The sequence below is a fragment of the Jaculus jaculus genome, chromosome 18 (assembly GCF_020740685.1).
Source record: "Jaculus jaculus isolate mJacJac1 chromosome 18, mJacJac1.mat.Y.cur, whole genome shotgun sequence".
Classification (NCBI taxonomy): Eukaryota; Metazoa; Chordata; class Mammalia; order Rodentia; family Dipodidae; genus Jaculus; species Jaculus jaculus.
The window spans coordinates 24,230,272-24,249,723 of NC_059119.1; the positions used below are offsets into that span (position 1 = coordinate 24,230,272).

General features: G+C 40.8%; 1 protein-coding gene across 5 annotated transcripts in view; it reads left to right on the plus strand.

Moving 5' to 3' along the window:
* The window catches only part of Ccser2 (coiled-coil serine rich protein 2), a 134,214-nt gene extending 115,226 nt beyond the window's left edge, over nucleotides 1-18,988 (plus strand). For 3 of the 5 annotated variants that reach the window (XM_045137186.1, XM_004658007.2, XM_045137188.1), the window contains one exon: nucleotides 14,016-18,988. In XM_045137186.1, coding sequence (XP_044993121.1) covers nucleotides 14,016-14,828 — 813 coding nt within the window. In that variant the 3' untranslated portion in view covers nucleotides 14,829-18,988. Of the gene's footprint in view, nucleotides 1-1,532; nucleotides 1,618-8,101; nucleotides 8,142-14,015 lie in introns of all 5 variants that reach the window. The other 2 variants (XM_045137187.1, XM_004658008.2) reach the window with 2 other exon arrangements.
* The last annotated feature ends 464 nt before the right edge of the window (nucleotides 18,989-19,452 follow it).

A 19,452-nucleotide genomic window follows, 5' to 3' on the forward strand; every position in this document is an offset into this window, starting at 1 on the left:
AATCACTGAAAAATGTATGATGTCAAAAGACAGGATCTAGGGCTGGAGAGAAGCTGTAGCAGTTAAAGGAGCTTGCTTATAAAGCCTGATGGCCCTGGTTCAATTCCCCACTACCCATGCAAAGCTAGAGGCACAAAAGTGGCGCATACTTCCAGTAGTGGCAAGAGGCCCTGTTATGCCCATTCACATGCATATTCGTTCATTCTCTCTCTTTCTCAAATAAGTAATTTTTTTAAAAGAAAGGATCTATATTTATCAGCCCAGATAATGCATCTTCTTTTACAGTTAAATTGAGTATTGCAGACTGACTCTTAAATGTAAGGAAGTGATTATACATGAGAAATCTATAAACATTAGTAATCTATGTTATTTAATTTATCATTACGACATTATTTCAGTGTCACATTAATTGGTCTGGAAAATTATGTATTTCCCCCTTTCAATATATATATTTTTTCTTTTGAGGTAGGGTCTCACACTAGTCCAGGCTGACCTGGAATTCACTATGTAGTCTCAGGGTGGCCTCGAACTCATGGCGATCCTCTTACCTCTGCCTCCCAAGTGCTGGGATTAAAGGTGTGAGCTACCATGCCTGGCCACTCCCTTTCAAATTTTATTGTTATTAATTTTGAAGTAGTTTCATATAGTCCAGGCTGGATTCAAGCCCCCTATGTAGCTGGGGATGAGCTTGAACTTCTGTTCCTCTTGCCTCCACCACCCAAGTGCCAGGGTTACTGTGACACTGTACCTGGCCTCCTTTGAACATTTTTACTAGGTGTGATGACAACAGTTTACAGGCTCATTTTTTCTTTGAGATCTTTTAGAGGTGTTTTGATTTTTGGTGGGTTAAGGAGACTGGGTGTAACAGAGAGAATAGGATCTGTTTCTGTGTTCAGCGGTTGACATTCCCAATTCTGATAATATGTGATTAAAATAAGTGAAGCTAAGAAGCTACAAGTTACGCAGATTAAAAATTAGCATATTGTATAAGCTGACTTGCATGTCACATTCTCTACAAAGGACAACTGTCACAGCATTCTATGTTGGTTCTGCTAACTTAAGCTAGTGTTCTTGGTTTAACTCAATATTCTGAAAATCTATGACTTTAAATGAAATTAAAAAATGTATGGTATCACTGGTTGTCTTGATTCATAAGTTAATGCATTTTCTGTGTTTAATACCTAAAAACTATTCTATATTCTTTACTTTCCTGCAAAAATACCTAGATAGTTTGTTACTTTTAAAGGTAGGTGGTAGGTATAATATAACAGAAAGGCTTACTTCTCTGTGCTGACTGCAAATAATGGATAAAACGCTTTTCTTCAAAACATTTGAAAATAACAATATTTGAATTACAGTGCCTTTTTTTAATAATATGAGCTGCTTGTATGTTAAAAATATGAAATCTGTGATAGACTCATTAACACTATTGTGTTATTTTTTCGATAAAATGAAAACAAATATGACTTTGTTTTCTGCATTCTTTGGTTCCCTTTTTTATTGTACCTCCCTACCCATCTCTCTCTGCACAGGGTGGGTATTCTGCTCCCTCCTTCTCTCCTTGGCAGGGCTCCTTCCAGGGGATCCCAAGGACTGCTCCATCGCACCGCAGACAGAGTGAGTCGGTGTCTCTCACTCCCACCCTGCATTCCCCTCTGCATGCCCGTCCCTCCCTCCTGGTGCCTCCTTTTCCCTACCCAGTGATCTGCTGGCATATGCTAAAGGAGCACTTCCTGTGGTCAACTCTCTTAACACTTCCTTGGACTGCATGCAAACAAACAGCTACTTATGGCCTTCTGAAAGCTGTCAGGTTAATTTTATGCTCATCTGTCTAAACCTGTTGCTGGTGACCCTAGGCCTACTGACATGCATTTGTCTTTAAAAACATTTTAGTTTTTCAAGACCTTGATATATGTGAATAAAACTTATTTACCCAGCTATCTTAACAACATGCGCATTATCCCCACCAGAGTGATGGACAGATGCTTACTGCTTAGGGATCAGGCTTACTAGACCATTGCGCATTTCATCAGTGTTTTCTAATCAAAGGCTTCCCCTGTATTTAACTGCCTCTAAAAGACCTTTTTCAATTGTTCAAGACTTTCTTTAAACAACTAATATGACTGCATAATTTGTTAGCTGCTTTACAGCCCAGAAGAAATGGTTTTTGAATATGCATGCTTTACTAACATTTCTAATGACTCAGTTATTGTTTGAGCTCATGGTTATTATTTATTTATATTATTATTATTATATTTATTTATTTATATTAAACCTACTTTCCACAGAGTGTTTATTGTTTTGCATTATGTACTTATATGCACCCCTGGTAAGTTGGTTGTATTTTATCTTTTTTGAAAAGTCACCCACAAAAGCTAATATTAATGAACAATACGTAGTTAGCTTTTAAACCTCCTCTGTGCATTTAACCTGATTGCAATTTATAGTAATTTTAAAATTAATTTTCTTTATGTGAAGCATCAAAAGTCCAAAGGGAAATTTTAAGAAACTATAATGTATTGACATGAATTCCAGATAAAAACCTGTATTTTTGGCCTTTTTCATCTATAGTTTTTGTTTTATATATTAAATATTATTTATATACATAATGTTTATATATTAAATTGTTTCATAGCAAGCTCTTTTGTTTAGTAGAAGCAATGAAGAGAGGAACACTCTCTTAGTACTTCAAGTTCCATCTTTATTTCTTGCTTTAAGTTGCATCCTTTTCTCCTTGTTAAAAATCCCATCACAGAGCCGTGCACGCCTTTAATCCCAGCACTCGGGAGGCAGAGGTAGGAGGATTTTCATGAGTTCAAGGCCACCCTGAGACTACATAGTTAATTTCAGGTCAGCCTGGGTCAGAGAGAGACCCTGCCTTGGGGGAAAAAAAAATCCCATCACAGGAGCAATGATAGGACACTACTACAAGTAATCTGAATGCTCTCAAGGTCATTTATAATGATTTATTTATATGATTTATATCATTTATATGATAATGTAGTCTTAGGCTTTTAGCCAGTAAACAGCATGGCTTGACAGATTTAGCTCAGGTTAACCTAGTTACCTTTGCACTTTCTGAAGCCCCTCTTAACTCACCCATTTCTCCTGTCAGGTTTCCCTCATTGTGGTTCCCTTAGCTAGGTAGGATACAAAATTAAGTTTAGGATTAATTGTCCTATTTTGCAAACAGATTTGTTGACTATCCAGTTCACTGGTGTCTCCACTTATGTAGCTTTAGAATTTTCTTATCCTGTCCATGAGCCATTGATTGGCCCTCCCCTTTTCAGCGTTTCTTCTTTCCCTCGTGGTTTCAGAGCTGTGTTCTTTATTTCTGATGTGAGCAGCACTTTGTACACTGCACAAAGATGACCTCCAGCTTTCCTAGATCAGACACCTCTGCATTTCCAAATTAGTAAGAATGGTGTGGCTCTGCAGACTGTGATATATGTATGAGCCATTCAAGGGTGGGAGGAGCCCACTGCATGCACTCACTCTGAAGTTTCCCCAGTGTCTCCAGGCTGTGTCAGCTGAGTGAACTGGCCCTTAGGTTTGACTATTGGTACTTACAAGGCCATGTTGGTGTCAGCCAGAGGGTATTTTCTTAGTTTTTAGATAGCTCTTCTGAGCTTGACAGGTTCCTATGGAGGAGAAAGCTATTTGAAACTGCTGCATTATTTGTGGTTTCAATATGAGAATACCTAAAGCAGTTCACTAATAAAGTTATCTTTTCTGTGAATCATAGGAATAAATCCAATGGTTTTTCCAGAATTTTTTGGAGATCTCACTTTTCCTTTACTAAACATACAGTCAATGGAATAATGTATGTCTCCACATTTCTCAGTATGTAGCTCCCAGTGGTCATTTTTAGAGAGGCAGATAATATAAATAATGGAAGTTGTTAAACAGTATCTGTTGTATTACAAAGTTTATTTTGATGTCTTTTTGAACATTACTAGAGGACACTCACCTTTATCCAAATTTAGAGGTCCACACATGGCTTGAGTCTTCAGTAAGGATAGTCTTGCTTTTGCTTTAAATTCAAAGTACTGGATATTCCAGTATGAAAAGAAAGCCTCTCCTAAATATGCAGAGGGTAGACTATTTATGATTTGAGGAATATACAGCCCTGGTGCTCTCTATCCCAGAAATTTGCACTGGCCAGAAATGTTCTTGCTGAATAACTAGGAAGTAGAGATATAGTTGCTGTAGGCTTGTTTTTTTTTTTTAAAATATATGGCTTCTCCCTTGTTATCTGGAAATTCTGATTTGTACTTTTCAATTTTTGTTAAAAAATACTCATATTTTTAAAATTATGTTTGTCTTCTAATTTCAAATTAATTTTACTCTAGATTAATAGAAAGTAATCTACACTTAGACCTAACATAGAGATATTTCCTGTAGTCAGTAGGGACTTTGATTTTGTCCATGTTTGTTAGCTAGCATCATTTTACTTTTGCTTCTAATTTCTAGCTGTTGAGAACTGGGAATACGTAACCTGCCTCATAATAGGAAAATTTAATAAAACAATTGCTTTGTCTACTGAAAGTCTTAAAGGAGATTTTAAATAGCATTTTTTACCAGTGTCTCTGCTTATAGGAACACTCAGTGCTTCAAATGCGTAGTTTCAAATGATGCCTATTTGTCATCATGCCTAATGTAGCTTTTTAAAATTTGTTCTGATACCTTGCTTGGAAGAGCTTAGAAGCTTTTCTCCCTGTTTTCTTTTCTGTGTTCACAGTAAGGTGGGAAGCAAATAAGTGTTTTTGAACAAAGAAATCATATAAATTTATTTACATCTATCTTTGTTAGCCCAGCCATTTTTTGGTGGAGTATTGATTTCTAAATTCACATTCTTATAATAATCATATTCTCCAGACCTGCATAAAAGTCACAGATGCATATTGTCTTGCATGCTCTTTATAGAACCTTCAGGGGGATATTTTACAAACTATTTTTTTTTTTGTTGTTGTTGTTTTTTGAGCCAGGGTGTCACAGTCTCACTCTAGCCCAGGCTGACCTGGAATTCACTATGTAGTCTCAGGGTGGCCTCGAACTCAACAGCGATCCTCCTACCTCTGCCTCCTAAGTACTGGGATTAAAGACATGCACCACCGTACCTGGATTCACAAACTATTTTGACAAGTTATAATAAATTCATTTTATGTCAGCCCAATGTATATTTATAATCCAATATATTTCTCTCTGATATATTTAAAATTCAGGAAAAGATTCATAACAGTACCTTCTTTTGGGACATAAAATCCTCATATTTTCTTCTCTATTCCATTTAATCTTTTGAAAAGTATTGCTTGCCATTGTCAGTTAGACAATGTAATCCAAGTGTAGGTTTTAACATATTAGACTAAAAAGCTTAGATAAATTAATAGGCCCAAATTTTGTATATTTTATCATAGCAAAACTTTTGTGTGCAGTAATATATATCACTGCTATTTTATTGCTACCCCCTAAGGATTAAGCCAAAATGGCAGGTAATCTTTTTGTTGTTTGAAACCACAGCAGCACCGTGAGCCCTCAGCCAGAGCCTCCGTTCAACCTAATAATAACTTGACCTTCCTTCTCACTAGCCTTGTCTCAACTGCTGCTTCTTCCTTTAATGTTTTCTAGCTCCAGTCTGCTATTTCAGTTCTTTTGAATCAGTTGCTCTCAGGATTCATACCCTCAATCTAATCATTACTTAAACATTGTATTTTCAGGAATTTTTTATGTAAAAAAACTTTCATGTATTGTTCTTAACATTTAGCGACATCTTTAAGAAAGGGGAAAAGACTAATTCTGAATATGTCTAATTTATTTTTATTACTGACCTGGAATTCACTATGTAGCCCTACGCTTGCCTTGAACTCATGGTGATTCTCCTACCTCTCTGTCTCTCAAGTGCTGAGAGTAAAGGTGTGTGCCACTGTGCCCGGATTGTGTCTTAATAGCTTTTAATATGAAGTATTTTGTAGGCATTTTATTTAAAGCACAGCTAATCTTCACAATAACTCATACAGATATTATTATACTGGCATTAGAACAAGAACAATGTATAAATAAATCAGAATGATATATTAATCTGCTGTGAATAAGTACCCAGACCAAAATTAAATTCCATTTCAATTCTAGAGTTTGAATCTTCCAAGGTTATTGCACATATTATGGCCCTTTAAATGTTCCCTACCTACAGTCCCTGGAGGTGGCTCATTATCCAGGAATTCAAAGAGCTGAAGTAATTGGCTTATATTTTCCTTATAAAGTAGGAAACTTCTTGGTGTAGTGTTGCCCAACTACATTCTAATAATACATTATAACATTCTCATAATAGTTATATTCACTAGAATTACATAGAACCATAGATTTATATCATCTTATACCCACCTTTTTTTTAAAAAAAAAGTAATTTACTTCAGTATTTATTTGAAAGAGGTCATGTCAGGGTGCAGCAGCATGCTCACTGAGTGCAGTTCATGTTCGCGGGGACTGGCAGTGTGTTACCATGTGGCTCTTCTGACTGACCGCTCCTGTTGGGCACTGGTGCTGCTTGTCCCTACGCAGAAGCTAGTGCAGCGCGCCTCGCCTTTGTACCCAGAGCAGCAGCAGCAGCTTTGTTAGGCGAATCCCTAGAAGGGCATTACTTAGTCAAAGGCTGGGCACTTTGTAGGACGGGCAGTAACTTATTCAATTTCCACCTGTGCTTACAAGGTTCAAATTCTGATTGACTCTATGATGTGACTTCAATCCATTTTATATGCAAAGATGGCCATAGCTATAGCTGTCCCCTAATGAGAAATTAGCTCTGGGAGTGACTTTTCATAAAAATAAAATATTTTTGTATCAACTGGAACTAGGATAACTTAGTAGAAACTAATCTAATTCACTTTTACATGAAGCTTATTTTTAATGTGGTGCTGTGTACATCGTTGCAGCTAATCCCAATACCGCCTGGCATAGGCACTGGCTGACTGGAAATGTACACGTAACCCATGGTCTAGTAGGCCTTCCCACAAGCCTAGGCACAGGTACCTCAGTGTTTGCAGTCATGGAAACCCAGCAGGCAGTGTTCCTGCGTCGCTGTGGGACAGTGTGCCGTGCAGGTGGCGGGTGTGTCTTCAGGCCGTGCCCGCTGCCGTGTCGCAGAACCCTCTGCTTTGCGGGCCGTGCCGCTGGAACTGTACTCCATGTTTCTGTTTGGTTTTTCCTGAAGTGCTTCGCCCCTGGGAGGTAGATGCTGATGGGCTCTAAGTCCTCAGGACACAGTCCCATGAAATGACTGACATTCCATTGATTGTGCCTCAGTACTATAGATGTTGTCACTCTTCGTGATTTAATTTTGATAATTTTTAACAGCAGTTAACTGAGCAACACCTTGGAAAAAGTCACTGAATTCCATGCTTCTGTATTTTTAAAACAAATAAATAGAGGCACCTTTCTGAAATCTAGAGGAATAAGAACATACTTGGTTTCCAAAAAACACTGGTAGCTGTAATGGGCTTCATATGAGCTCTAGAGGATAAATGTTCTAGTTATATTAGATACCTATTTAAATCTCCCATCTTCATAATGATGTATGGAACTTTGTGCATTATTTAAAACATCATATATATTAAGGTCTGATTATACTACTTATGTGGTTTTCAAAGCAATAGCAATAATAAAAGTAAACTAGCAAATACTGAAGTGTATTTAGTTCCACAGTGAGCCAGAAGCTCTACAATTACCGAAAAAAATAATTTTTAGTTTCTTCATGAGGGATGTGATGTAAGGCCCAAAATCATGTCTGTTACAACATTTCGTGTGGTAAAATTCAAGTGATTACTTGTGTGTGAGAAGTTATACATGTATTTTTTTTTTTTTGTGGGCATGAATACTGGTACTGATTAGGAAGCAACTTTAGCAAAAGGTAAAAACCTATTAAAATTTGTTTCACCATATGCAAATACATTAGTTAAAATGATAAATATTGCCTGGGAAACATCGCAATAGTGAAGCACACCCCCTCGGCTACTGCCCAGCCATGGCGGTCCTGTGTGGCGTCTGGTCTCTGATGCCGTTGTCCTGTGTTTCTCTTGTCTCTGCTCTCCACTGTGCCCTTGGCAAGGAGTTGAGAAGTTAGTCCATTACTTCTCTGACAAAGCGTGGTATAGTACAATTTCAGATTTTTTTCTTACCACCTTCCTCATAATTACTTTTGGCTTTTTCTTTTTTCTTTTTTTTGCCAGTTTGCATGATGCATGTCAGCGCCTGCATGAGATTACAGGCATGTTACCAATGATTTGACTTTTATCTTCCTTTTAGCTTTTCAAGTGTATTTAATAATGATAAAACTGCACTAGCCCAGGAAAGAATTCTAAGTAATTCTTGTGTGCTCAGTGTGGCAGGGTTTTTACACTTTAGAGCATTCCCTGCTTGTTACTTTACACACCTAGCAGATTGGTACTTATTTAGGACTTGCCTTTCAACTGTCATTTTCTTGCTAGTGATCCTGGAAGAAGAATGTTTACAAAACCTGGCCCTGAGCCCTTTTCCTAAGTCACTACTGGGTATCTTTGAGGTGGCATAGGTAAAGGTGAGAGATTTCCCTCAGCGATGACATAGTAGAGATGAGATGGTTTCCTAGAGGAGGAGTGCGCACTTGCCTTTCTCAGTGTTTCCCTCACTGGGCCACTGTGGGACCACTGTCCAGAAAAAATGATCCTCTGGGTGTCTGGGTTTGATGTCTGCACATTCTTCTGTAGGTGAGAATCAGCTAAGAAGAAAATGAGGAATCTCCCCAAAAGTTAGTACATGGATGATGGTATTTAATCTGTGGAGCTTTTATATCTACTAAAACTTAAAATAAGCATCCGGGTAGCTTGTATATTCTGAAAACATATGAACTTTCAACAACTATCAAATAACACAGAATAGTAAAGTCTTATGCAGCATTTTAAATTCTCTGATGGAGCCAGGGAAATGGCTCAGCAGCTCAAGGTTCTTGCTGACAAAGTCTATTGGCCCTAGTTTGATTCATCAGACACCCACATAAAGCCGGACAGATGCAAAAAGTCATGCATGTATCTGTCATTCATTTGTAGAAGCAAGAGACCCCGGAAACACACACACCCCCAAATAAAAATTTCTAAAATTCTCTGGTGGTTTACAGTTTGCCTTTGCCATTTACTAACATGTGAAATTTCAGTTTTACCTTATTAAACGTTAGAGGGGAGGAAGGGAAACAGAGGAGGGGGAGGAAGGATAGAGACAGAGGTAGCAGAACAGCAGGCCAGGCTACAGTACTCAAGGCCTGTTCTCACATAAAGGTTCCACAACCTTGCGGGTAATGCCACTTGTCTGGAGACTGAATCTTCAAACACATGAATCTGTGAGGGGCATTACATTACATTCAAACACCGTGCCTTTTCAGCCAGCTGTGTGCTTTCTTTTTGATCTCGTATATAGTTCAGCTTGGGAATCAGCCTCACCCTGTTTCCCTCCCTTCGACTTGAGGAGGTCCGTTAAACACAGGACTCATACAGTGCTCGGTTCAGGGTTTCTCCACTGCTAATTCTGCACATGGTACATAGTAGGCCTTGAAGAAATGGGAAGCCTTTGGTATTCCTTCCTATTGGTTTTGTTATTCATGAGGACGTGGAGTTGTTACGTATAGATTCATGCTAAAGGTGTGCAGAAGCATCTTTTGTGGGGATAGAGCAGTAGTGGAAGGGCAAGGTGAAGATGCATTGCAACATCTTGCCTGTACGTAAGTGCTGGGGATTTAGTGTTTTGATTTTCAGCTCTTAGGCATAGCTTGTTGTATGCTTTGCCAGCAGTTACTTAACGACAGTGCATCCCAGAGTGGGAAGCCTCTTCCACGTTACCCTCCACATACCAGATGAGGTTGGGCACATTTGGGATGATGTGACTGTAGACTGTCACCCACATATGAAGAACAAGTTGTCTCCTTAGGCCTCCCCTCACCGTATAGCAACTTCTTATTGTTGAAAAGTACATTTTTGCTTCACAGTAGTGGAATCAACTTCCCAGATTATAGTTAAATACAACATTCATTTTAGGATAGGGAGATTATATTACTAAAATAAATTTATAATGAAATATAAAACATTGTGTACCATTTTGAAATTAGTGATTTACTTAATGTAATTAAATAGTTTAGACTTTTACTTCTATAATTATTTAGTCTAACTCATCAGGTAAAAAGACTCAACATGCCATTATTTTTAAAAAGACCTTCTCAGCTGGGTGTGGAGGCACACGCCTTTAATCCCAGCACTCAGGAGGCAGAGTTAGGATCACTGTGAGTTCGAGGCCTCACGGCGATCCTCTTGCCTCTGCCTCCCCAGTGCTGAAATTGAACTTTTTAGTGTTGGAGATGGAGCTTTATGACACTGAATATGCAGCTCATTTCTGATTCTTTGTGTTCCATGTGTCTCTGATGAGAAATAGCTAGTTGGGGAATGTGAGTAATCAGCACTACGAATTGACAGCTGTATGTCACGATAGACCTCTTCTGGAGGATCGACTGTCCTAGCCAGAACATTGCGTTGTCTTAATTAGAAAAGCATGCCTTTGTATGCCCCGAGCTGTAAACAGCCCCTTCTTGTTCTAAAGCACTAGACATGTTAGAATCAGCTTATTTTTTTTAATTACTGCTGCTTGCTTTATTTATTTAGGCTTTTTGAGGTAGGGTTTCACGCTAGTGCAGGCTGACCTGGAATTCACTATGGAGTCTCAGAGTGGCCCCAAACTCATGGCAATCCTCTTACCTCTGCCTCCCAAGTGCTGTGATTAAATAAAGGCATGTGCCACCATGCCTGGCTCCACTGCTATTTTCAAGTCCTAAGTTGCCTTAGGATCCAGATATATTTGAAGGTGTAAGGGTGTGAAAAGGGAAAGCAGGTCCCCAGGCAAGCTGACATTTAGTGCAGCTCTCACCCCCCCCACCCCTGTCTCTGGTAGACTACTTTTTTAGTGTGGCCCTGCCCTGCCTTTTGTTGACCTTTTGATGGCTGTGATCACTTGGGCATGGTCATTCCTCCTGCCTCCAACCAGGACACCTTGGGGATTCTGTGGATTACTGAGTGGTGATTTTATGCCTTCCATGTTGAAGGACTTTTTATTTATGTCTGTGATGATTGATTGAGAATTTCCACTATCTTTACATGTGAGGAAAGTCTTCCCATCTTCCCACTGTCCTTTTTTTTTGGGGGGGGGGGCTTTTCAAGGTAGGGTCTCACGCTAGTGGAGGACCTGGAATTCACTATGTAGTCTCAGGGTAGCCTCGAACTCATGGCGATCTTCCTACCTCTGCTTCCTGAGTGCTGGGATTAAAGGCGTGTACCACTATGCCTGGCTTCCACTGTCCTTTAAATCTGAAATATTTAGCATTAGGCTACAACAGTTAGCTTTATTAAATTTATTATAATATCCCTCTGAATGAATTAATTTTTGTTAGCTACCATTTTGCTTTGCTTCGCCCATCCCCACCCTCCTCTCCTCTCCTCTCCTCTCCTCTCCTCTCCTCTCCTCTCCCCTCCCCTCCCCTCCCCTCCCCTCCCCTCCCCTCCCTCCCTCCCCTCCCTCCCCTCCCCTCCCCTCCCCTCCCCTCCCCTCCCCTCCCCTCCCCTCCCCTCCCCTCCCCTCCCCTCCCCTCCCCTCCCCTCCCCTCCCCTCCCCTCCCCTCCTCTCCCCTCCCCTCCCCTCCCTTGCTCTCTGTCTTCTCTTCTCTCTCTCCTTCTTCCTGTCCTCCTCCCCTGCAACTTAGCAGTTAAGGCACTTGCCTGCAAAGACAAGGACTCAGGTTCGATCCCCCAATACCCACATAAGCCAGATACACAAGGCAGCACATGCATCTGGAGTTTGTTAGCAGTGGCTAGAGGCCCTGGCATGCCCATTCTCTCTGTCTGCTTCTCTCCCCCACAATAAATAGATAAATAATATAAAAATAAATAAATAAAAATGTTTTTTAAATGACTGAAGCAGACTTCCACCATCCATCTCTAATCAGAGCCTGGTCCTGGTCAGTTCAACCCGGCCACAGTTCAGTCTCACTGCTGACCTTGCGAGGCCATTTCCAGTGCTAGTCAGAAGTGAAAGAACACAAAGGGCGTGGCAGCAGCTCCACGCCTTCCACGTCCCGAGATACCGCCCAGGCTTCTCTGTGGACTGCCAGTGAAAAATGATCCCGTAACGTCTGTGTTTCAAAGCTTTTCCAGTCTGACATTTTAGCTCACGTTATTAAATAGAAAGTATATACACTATGACTATCTACTTGTAGCAGCCTATTGCTGTCTTGGCAGATCCAGTAGGCCCTCCCCTTTTTAAAAAAATATTTATTTGCAAGCAGAGGGAGACAGAGGAGAGAGAGAAAAAGAAAGAGCATGGGTACTCCAAGGCCTCTAACTGCTAAAACACACTTCAGATGCATGGGGGAGTTGAACCAGGGACATTAGGCTTTAGAGGCAAGTGTCTTAACTGTCCAGCCCTGACCCCCCTTTTTAATATTTTTATTTACTTATTTATATGAGAGAGAGAGAATATATAAGCACACCAGGGCCTCTAGCAACTGCACACGAACTCCAGATACATGTGCCCCCTTGTGCAACCAGCTTATGTGGGCACGCCTGGAGAGTCGAACTGGGATCCTTTGGCTTTGCAGGCAAGCACCTTACCCACTGAGCCATCTCTCGAGCCCTCTTTTGAATCTTAATTATTTAGGGCATAGAAAGATAAATTTAAGATGCATCTTTAAAAAAAAATTTTTGTTTATTTTATTTATTTATTTGAGAGCAACAGACAGAGAAAGAGGCAGATAGAGAGAGAAAGAGAGAATGGGCCCGCCAGGGCTTCCAGCCACTGCAAACGAACTCCAGACACGTGCGCCCCCTTGTGCATCTGGCTAACGTGGGTTCTGGGGAATCAAGCCTCAAACCTGGGTCCTTAGGCTTCACAGGCAAGTGCTTAACCACTAAGTCATCTCTCCAGCCCTCCCCCCCCCCCTTTAAAGTATGGTCTCACTTTTTAGCCCAGGGAGACCTGGAATGCACACTGTAGTCCCAGGCTGTCCTCAAACTCAGTGATCTCCTGTCTTTGCCTTCCAAGCATTAAGATTGAAGTCATATGCCACCACGTTCAGCTTAGATTCATCTTTTTTTGTTGTTGCTGTTTTTGGATTTTGTTTGCTTTTTTGCTAGATGCCCCAAAGTAATGGAAGTCACATGCTTTCTCTAATTTTTGTGGAAGGTAACCACACGGCTTTACAGGCAGGTATGTGAGGCGCACTGGCCTTGAGAACCTTGCTGCTGTGGGATTTTCTGTGCCTTAGCTCCACTTTTAGGCAGTCTCATATTTGTGTTAGTCTTGGCTCTCACTGCAAAGGCTGATCCTGGGGTGTGAGGAGAGACCAGGAATTGAGCTCAGGCTTTGCACGTGGTGGCCTAAGTGTATTGACAACTTCTTAAACCTGTAGAATTTCACATAAACTAACATTATAGTTTTCATTCTAAACCTTTTTTTTTTTTTTATCTGTTGGTAATTTTAATTCTTGACAGAGGTACAGCACTTAGCAGCAAGGTATACAGCTTTAAAAGAAACCTGAAGATGGGTAATATTCTGAAGGTTCCTGATAAATGTGAGTGGTGGTAACTCAGAGTGCCACAGAAATTATTCTCTTAGGACTCTCTGTAGATGAGGTTGTAAATACTTGACGAATCTAATAAGGTTGGGATTATTTTTCTATAGTAAATCAATACTGTAAGGTTTCTCCTCCCCTGTTTAATTTTAAACCTTGTTTACTGTTTATTGCCTGTATCATTTTTTATTTGCATTATTAGTTTTATATGTATGTCATGAATTTGCTTGAGTATTGCAATTCATTTTTTACTTCAGAACCCCCCCCCATACTTTCCATTAAAGCATAGTAAGGATCAATGTGCTCTAATTGTGACTTAACTTAGATTTATTCTGGGAGGAGTTCTAAGATAAATTGTTGGTAATGTTGTTCTTAATTTTAACAGCCTCAAATACTACAGCCTTCCAGCAGCCTTCCCAGACCTACAGACCACGCCCAGGGAAAACTAATCAAGCCACAACATACCGAGGCCCACAATGATCACGCGGTCCAGGGCCTGCGCCCAGCTGGTCCGTGTCCAGATGGAAGCTTTACACTTGGCTTGCAGCAAGGAGACAGCTGTGCTTTGCAAGACCAGCCCTTTTCCTCCAGCCCACTGTTCACAGAGGGTGTGGTAAAGAGTGCACCTTCTGCAGTGAACCCGAATGTGAGCACGGACACTCAAGAGCCTAATCACTTGGCAAAGAGTCAAGCCAGTGACATGCAGTTTACGCCTGCTCCTCTTCAGTCTCCTCCCCAGTTAAGTCCAGTGGACCAGAGCAAGAGAATCGGAAGGCATCAGTATCCACCGGCGGGCCACCTGCCTCAGCCCAAGCCCTCGCAGCTTTCAAAGCCATCCTCATTGAGTTCTTTGGTTCCTCCTCCAGATTCTGAGTCCTCGCCAAGCAGAACTCCCACTTGTAGAAAGTCACCGGCAATCACACCATGTAACTCAACAAAACTGCAGCTGACATCTAGTCAAACCAATCTTGCAAATAATCTCAAAGTCTCTAAGCTCCGCCCCCCTTCTGGCTCCTTCACACAAAAACAAGTAAGCGGTCCCCGACAGGAGCCCCAAAACTATCAGGCCAAGACCAGCATCCCAAGGCCACTAGCACGACAAAGAGAAATCGTGCAGAATCCACAGGGCAGTTTGCATTCTGGGGATTGTTTGGCCTCCAGTCGATATTCTCGTCTTCCTAAACCAAAGATCCATTGAATTCACAGCCATCACTTGCCTATTTGTCTTTTACAAATGCCCTGTTCTGTAATAGCTTTATGTGCAGTTTGCTGTGACACCCTCTGAGGCTCCATTAAAAGCCTGCAAATCTTAAAATTAAAATGTGGAAGCTTCTACTAGCTTGGCTCTTCCATTTTCTGTCCTGGTTGAAGTGCATATCGTTTGAGTATACTTGTCTCGGGTACACACAGACAGTGTACCTACTCATTTCAGAGGCCACCAAAGGCTGTACTCATGAGTCCACCCTCTGCATACCGAGAAGTCATAGCAGCCCACCTGGCTGTCAGGACGTGTGTGCTGCTGATTTAGTTCTGTCGTGGTCTTTATTAGCTGTGGTTATCAGAACCCCATCCGTTTCGCTTGTTCCTTCTGTGAATATGGCTACTGTTCTTAAGCATCTGATGACAGTGGAAGATGGTGGTCTGCAAGTAGAGTTCAGCCGGTGTTGTGTCTATCAAGAGGTCTATGCGAAAGCTGCACGATGAGTAAAGATGTGGCGTTTAGAGATAAGGCCCTGCTTTCCTTGCTGGCGTCAGCAAGATGATCCTGATGCTTATTCATTCATCAAGTTCTCCAGGCTGACAATGTTCATTATGTTACATCAACCACTTCTGTGTTGCTTTAGCCCCTTAGTTCACACACAGGCCATTTGCTTGTATCGCTACAGGGTAAATGTAAAGAGCTTCAGGTGCCTGGCAGCCTATTGTTTGTAACCTGTGCTCATGCTGGAGCTGTGCTGACAGTTCAGTTTTGAACCCTGTAGATGTATGGATCCATCATGGCTGTTCTAAGGTTTCATAACATACGTTTTAAATGAAATCTTTATTGAAATATTTATATTTATTGACTTTCTGCTAATATCTGAAGACTGGAATAATGGTCTTGAAATATTTGCACAAAAGTTTGATGGGATATAAATGTCCCATACATAGGGATTTAAAGCTTATTTTCTATAGAACAATAAGTTAAATATTTTGAGGAAAAATGTAAATTTAAGAATATCTTGAAAGCTTGAATTCATAAGTTTGCTTTTATGAGTTTCTTAGGTTTTCCTTTATTGGTATATGTTTGAATGACAGTTACTTGAAAAGTAGATTTGGAAAGACAAATAGAATTGTATTTCACTAAGCAGTATTTCAAAGGGAGTGTGCTTATTTATTTTAATGCATTACAGAAGGCAGCTCGGAGACCCTCCTCCAATGGCCATGTTCAGGAATCCAGTTATGCTCTATAAGTCACTTGCCAAATAGTTCAGTCAGTTTAACTTATGTTCTCCCACATCATGTTGTCTTCAGGCTAGTCCCCCATACATGATTTAGTTTAAGTTAATATTTTTAGGCAGATAATTTTACAAAGTCAATTGTATCAAAGAGTCATGGCCAAAAAGTCAGTCAAATTTCTAGAGATTCCTTTAAAATATGCACAAGGCAAACAGTATCTGCCCCTTTTTATAAGAGAACAAATGAATGTCTCAGGTGCTTTAGTAGAAATTTCCAAAGTGGTGTTTGCTACCCTTTTGATGCCATCTTCCCTCAGCACTCAGACCCTTCAGGCAAATCAGCCATTCAGTGGTACAAGCCTGTCTTGGGTTCACTCACGGGCAAAGAAGCCAAGTGCTTCTGCCACAGAGGGGCCCAGGTTCAGAAAGGCCTGCACACAGTCAGGAACTGTCGGTGTAGAGGCAGTCACGCCTATCAGTGAAGGAAGCACCTCTTTGTTCGTGTGTGTAATCAAGCCAGTCAGCTGCAGCTCCATGTGGGACGCGTGCTTTCTCACTCTAAAGAAGACAGGAAGTTGATGACATGCACCTTGGATGCTGTCACAGTCTGTTTCCTAAAGGAACGTGTGCTAATGAGTTAGTAGGGTTTTGATTGACCTGCACTTGGTATAGGTCTTAGGAAATATTTTTTTACAGATTGATTTTATCCTTAGGGAAAAGTTTTACGTTTTTAATTTATTTTAACCCTCTATCTAATCTGAGGGAAATGTTTTGTGTATTATGTGGAAATGTTGACTGCAGTACTTTGTTTGTTCTGATTTTTGTCCCCACTAGTGCAGAAATGTTGTCCATTAGTTAAGCTTCTCAGTACCTTTATTTCGTAATTTTAACATGAAATAGGCTCCTCCCTCCTGCCCCACGTCTGTGCACATGTGTGTGCGCGCATGTGTATGTGTAGTGTGTGTGTGTGTGTTTTGAGTCAGGGTTTCATGTGTAGCCTAGGCTGATCTCGAAACTCGCAGTGTAGCCGAAGATGACCTTAAACCTCTGATCTTTCTGCCTGTCCCTCCCGAGTGCCAGGTCGCACTTGTGTTCGGTGCTGGAGCTGCATCCCCCGGCCTCATCGATAGGATTCTGAAGCGTAATAGATAAAGAGAGGAAATGTTTAGTATGCCTCAGAAACAGCACGAAGTGTTGCCTGCAGCTCTCTCTAACCGCTGCAGGCGTGGTCTGCCTGTTACAGGTGTGAGCACGTAGCACTGCTGAGGAATAGAGTTTCCAGAGTTGCTTAATCTGTCTCTTCTTTGTGTAAGTCCGTGCGAGCCGCGTCCTCTCCTTCGTCCTTAGATCACCTGCTTGTTGTTCTGTCCATGCAGATGGTGAAGCTCATGACTTCTAAGTCCCAGGGAAGGGTTGGTTAAGTTTCACATTTATGAAAGAGAAAGTATATGGAAATAAATACTTGGCTTTTAATGGGATGCATTTCAATATTTTTGTTTTTTGTCGAGGCAGAGTCTTACTATGTATGTAGCCCAGGGAGACAGACCTTGAATTCACTCACAATCCTCCTGCCTCAACTTCTTAAGGGCTGGGATTACTGGTGTATGCCAACATATCCGGTTGTATATCAAGCTTTTTAAAAGAAAGCTTGCCCTAAGATGCTTATTGGTATAGGGACAGGTGGTCTTAAGACATTAAATGATGAATTATAGAGTTGTGTGACATAGGCTGTTTATAACAACTGAGACCATCCTTCTGTTATTTTTCTTTTGTAGTCTCTTTTTCATTTGTGCAATATTTCCAGGCCTATAGACTACTGTTCATTGTATTTATATAGCTATTAGAGAAGTTACTAAGCATTTTAACAAGTGAAAATCTGAATATGAAAGAAAATATCAGATATGCACTTTAAATGAGCTTAATTGCTTGGAGTTGTGCCTGAAATATCAAAATGCTGCCTCCTGGGCGTGGCTTTGTTGAGTGAACTGGCTTTCTCTGTATTTGCTGCTGTATGAAAATATCAGTACAGCCTTTCATAGAATCAGTACAGCCTTTCATGAAATCATCTCTCTGGCATATTAGTCTGTTCATTATAGCACTGAGTTCTCTTTCAGTGTTCACTGTTCCTTGAATTATTTCACTCAACTCATCAAAGAGAATGTGTCGTGTGTCCCCCCCCCCCCCCATAGCCATCAGTCCTAAAGATCCTGTGACGTGGGCGATGCTCCTGTCCCAGGTGCACTCCTGCTTTCTGAGCAGAGTTGTGCTGCTGGTTTTCTGAGCTCCAGGATGCTGGGGTCAAGCAGTCCTGCACTGAAGGTCAGTAAGGCTGCAGCACCATTTCTGCTCTCTCTCCATCCTGTACCGTTAGCTCTTGTCACCGAGTTAACTCAGGTGGTTACGTCTGCATGCTTGTGCACACTTCTGAAGACAATCGTAGCTGTCATGTCTACTACACGTTATGTTATCTGTGGGTATGATGGCCTTGCTGCTTTTCTTAATGCTGATGCCTGGGTTCTATTTCTGTTGATCTTTAAGTTTCCTGCTGCCGCAGCTTGAGAGGATACATTTGGATCTGATTACGAGGGTTCTGTTATAATGTTATTGGTTAAATATTATGTCTTCACCTTGTTGGGAGAAGCTGCCCCTTCCTCCTGTGGAGCATTGCCTGCCACAGTGAAACGATGCTGGCCTTGAGAATTTACAGTCTGTGTCATGACTCCCGAGTGTCTACGTCATGACTAACTAAAACCAGAAATAATATCTGCAGTGTTGTTTTTCCTGTTGATTTATAAACCAGTTCAGAGTACATAATGTATATTAGAATTTGCCTGTAAAATGAATTATGAAACCAGATGTAAAGTCTCCTTCCTGAAAATGATGGCATAGTAAATAAAAATAAAATTCATAATTATAACAATTCTCTTGTCCTTCTCCACTTTGACTTCCATAATTTGTTTTCTCTGACATCTTTTCTCCACAAACATAAGATGCTATTTATTTCCTTAATTTTAATTTCAAGCTCAGATACTTGATTTGATTTACTACCCTTACACACACACACCATACTCAACCCATGATTACTGAGTAGAAATTGAGCAGTATTTTCTTGCCTTTTCACTGATTCCAGCAGGCTTGTACCTTGGTTTCCATTTAAATAAAATACCAGCTTTATCTTTGGAAAATACTAGGCCAATACATAATATCTAATGAAACAGTATCTGTATTAAACTGTGTACAGGGGGGAAAAATGTCATTTTAATTACTTTGAAAATCATTTTAGGGCTGGGGAGATGGCTTAGCAGTTAAAGGCACTAACCCTCAAAGCCCGCCAGCCCAGGTTTGAGTCCCCAGTACCCACATAAAACCAGACGCACAAAGTGG